Source organism: Symphalangus syndactylus, chromosome 6 (assembly GCF_028878055.3).
Source record: "Symphalangus syndactylus isolate Jambi chromosome 6, NHGRI_mSymSyn1-v2.1_pri, whole genome shotgun sequence".
NCBI classification, from domain to species: Eukaryota; Metazoa; Chordata; class Mammalia; order Primates; family Hylobatidae; genus Symphalangus; species Symphalangus syndactylus.
In genome coordinates this window covers 106,966,130-106,974,449 of record NC_072428.2, presented here as the reverse complement: position 1 = coordinate 106,974,449, position 8,320 = coordinate 106,966,130, and the positions used below count along the sequence as shown (strand labels likewise).

General features: G+C 40.0%; 1 protein-coding gene across 1 annotated transcript in view; it reads right to left on the bottom strand.

Moving 5' to 3' along the window:
- Positions 1-3,239: 3,239 nt before the first annotated feature.
- MET (MET proto-oncogene, receptor tyrosine kinase) overlaps positions 3,240-8,320 on the bottom strand; it is a 100,253-nt gene continuing 95,172 nt past the window's right edge. Inside the window, exons 20-21 of the mRNA XM_055283760.2 lie at positions 5,822-5,958; positions 3,240-5,726 (exon numbers count right to left, since the gene is read on the bottom strand). Coding sequence (XP_055139735.2) covers positions 5,489-5,726; positions 5,822-5,958 — 375 coding nt within the window. The 3' untranslated portion in view covers positions 3,240-5,488. The remainder of the gene's footprint in view (positions 5,727-5,821; positions 5,959-8,320) is intronic.

Below are 8,320 nucleotides of genomic sequence, written 5' to 3'. Positions count from 1 at the left end.
TATTAATGATGGGCTTTTCATTACAGTAGATATGCTTTTGCAGTTTTCCTAGATTTCTGCCCTGGGGTCACATGGTAAGTCAATAGTAGTTATAAACCTCTCAGCATTGTGATCAATATCTTTGGCTGACGTAATCTAGATCTCTGGAATAATTTACAACAAAGGACAGTTTGGGCAAGCATCCATTTTATTACCTTCAATTCACCAACTGAAATATTTCATTGGTTTATGACTGAAGTTCTTTCCAATTCTTTGATAGATAAGGAATTGAGATAGTCCTGAAAGAACCCCTCAAATATGAAAAAGAAAAACAGCAATAAGCATTTCTTCCTTTGGGGCATAACGTCTGCATACCTCTCTGTGTCTTGAAACTGTCTGAAGTGCTACAACAGTGAGTCATGTGTGCCTGTGTAACTTGCTATGTGTGTCTAGTCATGTATTCCTTGTCTTCAAACACATAGCACATAACTAAAACAATACTTAGTACTTAGTTTACTTTTTCTTCAACCTGAATGATCATTAACCATCCATTAACATTTGAGCAAAAATAAGGAATAATAGTAACTTCTAGACACCAATACTGAAGACTATGGCTCTTATTCTTGCACCTTCGTGCAACATGCCTGTTATTTAGACAGAATGTTCTCTTCCATGTCTGTTGTGTATTCCAAGTCTAAAGGCTAAAACAGAAAAAAGAAACCTGTCACAGGAGAAGTGATTAAAGTGATAGCGGGGAGTGTAGAGAAAGAAGTGAGGGAGTTCTCTTGCCAGTGCCACTGTCTTGCCACCTTTCTCCTCTCTCACCCTCACTGTCATATGCAGGATGAGGCAGAATCACAGCTGTTTCTACAGTATGTAAAGCAGGTGTGAGGTGAAGAATGGGGTAAGAAGTTGGCTGGGCATGGTGGCTCATGCCTGTAATCCCATAACTTTGGGAGGCTGAGGCGGGCAGATCACCTGAGGTCAGGAGTTCAAGACCAGCCTGGCCAACATGGTGAAACCCCGTTTCTACTAAAAATGCAAAAATTAGCTGTTGTGGTGGCGGACACCTCTAATCCCAGCTACTCAGGAGGCTGAGGCAGGAGAATCACTTGAACCCGGGAGGTGGAGGTTGCAGTGAGCAAAGATCATGCCACTGCACTCCAGCCTGGGCAACAGAGTGAGACTCTGTCTCAAAACAAAACAAAACAAAACAAACAAACAACAACAAAAAACAAAACAAAAAAACAAAAACAAAAAGAAAAGAATGGGGTAAGAATTTGGATTTAAACATCTGCAATGCCCCTCCAAGTCTCATTTCCCTTTAGCCAACTAAGGCTACCTATACATGGGCTTTTATTGTCTAAGACTAAAGATAATAATGATATTATGATTATTCAGCAACTATGGTGTACAAGGTGCCTTTATAATACACTTTTTTTTTAAAGTCCTCAAACAACTTTGTGGGGGTAACCGTGATTAACATATTTGACAGATGAGAACACAGGTTTAGAGAAGTCCAATATGTTGCCCAATCTGAGTTAGGGCTTGGTCTGTTGCCCAGGAGCCTGAACTTTGTGTATGTTTAAACTGTGATATCTCTTTAAGACAACTCACAAATCTAAGAAATGAATAATTTTAATATTCATTAATTATGTAATTTTGTCTGTCTGTTTCATCAAATTCTTTGGGGTGAGAGGGACTGTTTATTTTTATATCCCCATTACCTAGCAGTGTCTGACATGTATAGGTGCTTGATAAATATTCGTTGAATTAAATAAAATACTAATCAATATCTTTTATATAATGCTAACTGGTTTTCTGAACTAAATCAGGTAGATTAACAATGCCAGATGTCAGCATTCAAGCATTTGATGTATTTCTACACATTATATATCCCTTCTCCCTATTTCTTTAAAGATGGAATCCACTGTGTAAGTCAGAGAGCAAAAATGTAATTGATGCTTATATCGTGAAGCGCAAACCCTGTGATAATTAAAAATGCGTAGCACCAAGCCAAACTTCTTAAAGGTCTTTCTATTTCTCTTTCCCCAGAAAAGTCTGCATTCTCCATATCAGTGTTCTCCAAACATCATGGGAGCTACATAGGCAATAACTCTATCCATGGTGGTTTAAAGTAGGCTGAGTGTGGTGGCTCACGCCTGTAATCCCAGCACTTTGGGAGGCTGAGGCAGGTGGATCACTTGAGGGAGCAGTTTGAGACCAGCTTGGCCAACATGGCGAGACCCTGTCTCTACTAAAAATACAAAAATCAGCTGGGCGTGATGGCATGTGCCTGTAATTCCAGCTACTCAGGAGGCTGAGGCAGGAGAATGGCTTGAACCCAGGAGGTGGAGGTTGCAGTGAGCCAAGATCATGCCACTGCACTCCAGCTGGGGGAGTCAGAGTGGGACCCTGTCTCAAATATAAATAAATAAATAAATAAATAAAGTGATGGGGAATAAGAAAATGCTGTTTCGGTTCAGCAATTATTTGAGAATCTACTAAGTGCCGGATTCTAGAGATGTAAAGATGACAGGTTCTTCTCCTTATGGGAGAGAGTTGGATTGAACTTCCTGTGGAAATGCATCTTTTGAGTGGGAGAGTTTGGCTGTAAGTGGGGGGTTGAATTATCTCCCAGTAAAGGATCAGTGTCCATTGTATTTTGTAGGCATTATTTTAAATTGGGTTCTTTTAAAATTAGATTATCCCCAAAGTGTCACACAATTCTTAGATGGCTGAAATTACCACCTTTGAATTCCCTTACCATTACAAGAATATACATGGAGATAACCTGAAGGTAATTTCTCTGGTAACTGGGGGTAAAAGGGTGGGCACCTGTGTAGATAAAAAGTAGTTTTGATGGGGCAAGAAGGCCTCTCTCTCCAACCCATACCTAGGTATCTGTGTGCCAACGGTGTGGCTGCTGCTCCATTTTTGTGTCTTCTAGTCGAAGGACACACCTTGCTGGAGAATAGCACCATGCTAAAACAGGAACCAGATGCTCTAGCAGTTGAAAGATCGTCAGAAAAATCCAGGTAATCAGCAACTTAGACCAAACCCTTGGAAAGACAGAGACTTCCTGAGATTCAGGGATGCATGCTGTTTTACTGCTTCCTCAGCATTCACTTGACTAAGGCTCTCCTATATGGATGAGCTCTATGCAGCCAGGTGAAATCAATCTTAGGCTTCCTCTATCATTATGCAAATGTAGGTAATCAAGCATGACTGGCAATAACCAACTATCAGTATACAAGATGTTGCATCACTTTATTTTAATTGCATGATTTATCAGAACAACTATTAACATACAAAGTACCATTCAGTTCAGCTGCAGGTATAGGCAGTGACAAGTATCTAATTCTTAGAAGAATCACTTACTCCCACAATCTGTCCAGACACATTAATCTAAGGACAAGTTTATGAATAGCAAACGTGATTTTCACATTGCAGTGTTCTCAAGAATGTATATACAAGTGTGAGGTCCTGTTGATGGGATGTTTCCCCGAGTTCTTTCTATTGATGCGTTCATGCTCTTGACCCCGGTAGAGATAGTTCTTTCTTTCCACAGAGCAGATTTTCTTTTGTCATCCACCACTTACAATACTCTGTGAATTAGTATTACTTGTTACATTTATGAAACAGCAATATTTGGATTGTAATAGCTCTTCAGTACAATTCCTTGTGTCTTCTGGTAAGTCTCTGCACTATCAGAGAGCTTTTAGTTATAATCATTTTCCTGCAACAACAGCCAAACTCAACTATTGAGTTTCAGTGTGACACACCCTCTTTGCAGCTTGCTGGGTTAACCCTTGGCTTCAAGTCCTGGTGATGTAATGAGGGTGGGGTGTATTGGCAATCAGTACATTTCCTTATCGCAATTTACAGTCATTGAAAATCATGCTGTCATTAATCCCAGTCTGACATACCTTTTCTAAAATGTTCACAGTGCAGTGTTTTTGTGGCCTAACAAAATTTTTCTCATATCATTAAAAATAAACATTTTTATAAAAAATATAACACTTTGAATGTTTACATCGACAAAACCAGTTAGAGTAACCTACACCACATGCACTATACAGTAGTAAGCACAAAATTCCACAGAATGAAACATCACAAAGTCCTGCTCAGGGTGGCTATTCCATCCAGGTGAAATAGCCGGGATTTTCAATTGCCTTTTTCATTTGTTTCTAAAGTATGTTTTGCTTAACACAAAACACACCCTAATGCAAAATAAAACTCCCCAAAAGTTTTGTTTCCAATTGCTTGTGAGGTGGGAAGCTGCCACCGAGACAGAGGCTAATCTTTTCAATCCATCCACCCTTTCTTTGCTCTACCTATGAGCTTTGATTGGAACCAATGAACCTTTTAGTAAAATGTATCCTGCTTTACAAACATGCTGAGTTACCTTTAAAAATATTTATCAACAAATTACTTGTCTTATTTTGAGTTTTCATTTAAAAAAATACACACAAAACATCTACATGTTCACATTCATTAGATCAGAGTAGCATCATTCTCAGTGGGTTTTTATATGACAACTAAATATTTCATGATGACTAAATTATTTCATACAAATCTTCTTAATGTCATCTATGTACATTACATCCTGTTCATTTATAAACACATTTTGTGTGATGCTATTTTGAAACTTTGACTGTATTGCCTATAAATATTCTTCCAACCAAAGGAATGTCTATACAAAAATTTATAAGGGCTGGGCGCAGTGGCTCATGCCTGTAATCCTAGCACTTTGGGAGGCTGAGGTGGGTGGATTTCTTGAGTCCAGGAGTTTGAAACCAGCCTTGGCAACATGGCAAAACCCCGTCTCTACAAAAAATACAAAAATTAGCCGGGAATGATGGTGTGTGCCTATAGTCCCAGCTATTCGGGAGGCTTGAGCCTGGGAGGTGGAGGTTGCAGTGAGCTATGATAACGCCACTGCACTCCAGCCCTGGCAACAGAGTGAGACCCTGTCTCAAAAAACAAACAAGAATTTAAAAGGGAATGTTTACCTAATGGGTGAATGACACCATCAGTAATGAAAAATGTTATTGACCATACAACACACAAAAGTGTTTTGAAACACTAGAATTCTAAATGAGTGGCCTGTTCTGGGGCTGCCGCTCTTGTCCTGAACATTACTATTTCTTCTGAGTTTTCTGTGATCAAGAAGCCCTCAAAATTCCCTGCTTCAGTTTCCCATATGAAATGAAGTGGCACCTGATTTTTAAAAAATTCAACCCAGAATTCAAGTTTTGGACTCCAATATGACAGGAGTGTTGTCACGGCTGCAGGCCATTGGTCCGTGGCCTGTGGGACCAAGCCTCTGGTTCTGATGCTCTGTCAGATAAGAAATTCCTTAGAATCCAGTAATTTAAATAACAATACAAGTCCTGTAATAGTGCAATTTTGGCAAGAGCAAAGAATATCGATGGTCTTTTAAAGGTCAGGCAGTGAAAAAACCATTGGACAAAGTGTGGACTGTTGCTTTGACATAGTACTAGCACTATGATGTCTCCCAGAAGGAGGCTGGTCGTGTGTCCACCTCATTATCAGCGTTATCTTCTGATGACAACAGAGAAGGATATGGAGCAACACATTTTACATTCACATAAGTAGCGTTCACATGGACATAGTGCTCCCCAATGAAAGTAGAGAAGATCGCTGATATCCGGGACACCAGTTCAGAAAACGATGGGCGCATTTCGGCTTTAGGGTGCCAGCATTTTAGCATTACTTCATATCTGTTCCAAAAAGAAAGACATGTTGTAAGAGACCCTTTGAAGGCAGGCATTTCTGTAAAAGTAAAGAACGTAAGAGGTACAGAAAGACTACTTACAAGGGGTCTGGGCAGTATTCGGGTTGTAGGAGCCTTCTCCCTTGCAACAAGTAAACAGTTATATCAAAGGTGTTCACGTCAGGATAAGGTGGGGCTCCTCTTGTCATCAGCTCCCAGAGGAGCACGCCAAAGGACCACTAGTAAAACAAGAAACAGGACAGTCCGGGTGAGAGATATGACCATACAAATATGAAAGGAAATCAGTAGGTCTTGGTAACTAAACTTGGCTTTGCATACTCAATACGGTTTCTGTTTTGGGCAACAACTTTTTTAAAGGCAATTATTAAGCTATGTATTTCATGACTTGTTTAAACAGGTAAGGTTTAGATTGTAAGTAAATGTAAAGTTTTCTAAAAGAATATCTGGAGTCTACATGATGATGAAGATTCCATCTGTAGTTGGTAGAATATCTCTTCCAAATTCTCTCCCGCTGTGTCAAAGCACTAACATGTTTCTATCCTTTTCTTTTCCAATAGCTTCACTACAATTTTACATTACTTGTAAAAGAAGAAGAAAGCCTCCCAAAATTTAAATTTGTGTGGTTTCAAACTGAACATAAATACCCTTTAAGAAATGTAACCACATTGAAAGGTTAATATTAAATGGGAAGATCTAAATCAGCATAAGTAAAAATACATATTAAAAATCAGAAATAATAAAACTGCAAGGCAACAAGTCTCTCTATTGAAAATTAATTTCAATAAAACTGTCACATGAAGATGTTAAAGTACTAGATTCTTATAAAATAGCCGTATCAGTACTATATAGGAAGATCACAGGGACACGGAGAGGTTAAGTGACTTGCTAAAAATTCCCCAATACATCTGAGTCCACACTGGGATAAACATTTAAGAGTTCCCGACCCTTAGGTCTTGTTTGGTCTACTGAACTTCAATAAACATGCAATTTCTTGATTTAAAACACTGTGCTCAGGATAGACCAGGTCATACATATTATCTCCCCCTGGACATGTGCCCATGCAAGAATGACACGAGGAGAATCAGCATGGGCAGAGGCCGCCCCTGTGGACAGGACCCAGGGGGGCAGTTCTTGCCCAGCAACACTTCCAGGCCACTCTAAGAGCAGGAAGCATGAGGAGGAAGAAATGAAGGAAGCTTGGAGCAGAAGAAAAATCCACACCAGACAGCGGGAGTAGGAAGACATAAAACTGAGAGGCAAGTGTAGCTTGTAGTACCCAGCAAGAAGGAGAATAAAGCCTGCCTCTGAACACTGCAACTGAAAGAAAGAAATGAGGTAGATGCTGTAATTGCTGATACAAATTACCATTAATGACTTCTTTGCCCAAGTGCGAGAACCCTTGATGGCTGCTGACTGCCTTGATCCCAACAGAAAACTCAAACTCCTTGCCAGGAGGGAGCTACAGAACTTTGCTGTCTAATCCAGCTTTGCAAAATAGAAGTTTTCAAAGTCCAAAAATCTTAACAATCAATAGTCACTTCTGACAACATCATCGTGTTAACTTTCAAGCCCCAGAATATGCATTAATATTTAAAATCAATTTAACAAGTATCAATTGACCCTTGATCACATACGAGTAGGTTACTGTTCATGTTACTAGATAGGTCCCAGGGCTGAACGAACAGGGTTAAGAGAATTGAGCAGGTAACTGTCACACAGGACAATAAGATAACAGCTGTAATATAGAGCAGTAATATCAAAGAGATACAAAGGTTGCCAAAAGTCAAAGAGATAATAGTAGGGTACTGAGAAAGGCTGCAGGAAGAGAGTGACAGTAAGGTGGGTCTTGAGGAACAGGGAGACTTTGTTTTATAGGTGCAGGTAATATGAGGGCAGAGACAGAGTTTTGGGTGGAGCGGGTGGGGCCAGGAGTAACAGTACACATGTGTTCTTTCTTTCTTTTCTTTTCTTTCTCTTTCTTTTTCTTTCTCTCTCTCTCTTTCTTTCTTTCTTTCTTTCTTTCTTTCTTTCTTTCTTTCTTTCTTTCTTTCTCTCTTCCTTTCTTTCTCTTTCTTTCTTTCCTTCCTTCTTTCTTTTCCTTCCTTCCTTCTTTCTTTCTCTTTCTTTCTCTTTCTTTCTTTCTTTCTTTCTTTCTTTCTTTCTTTCTTTCTTTCTTCTCTTTCTCTCTCTCTTTCCCCTTCCTTCCTTCCTTCCTTCCTTCCTTCCTTCCTTCCTTCCTTCCTTCCTTCCTTCCTTCCTTTTTTGAGATGGAGTTTTGCTCTTTCGCCCAGGCTGGAGTGAAGCAGCGCAATCTTGGAGCACTGCAACCTCTTCCTCCCGGGTTCAAGTGATTCTCCTGCCTCAGCCTCCTGAGTAGCTGGGATTATAGGCACCTGCCACCATGCCTGGCTAATTTTTGTATATTTAGTAGAGACGGGGTTTCGCCATGTTGGCCAGGCTGGTCTCTAACTCCTGACCTCAGGTGATCCACCCTCCTCGGCCTCCCAAAGTGCTAGGATTACAGGCATGAGCCACCACGTCTGGCTGCATATGTGTTCTTATTAAACCATAAGTATAATA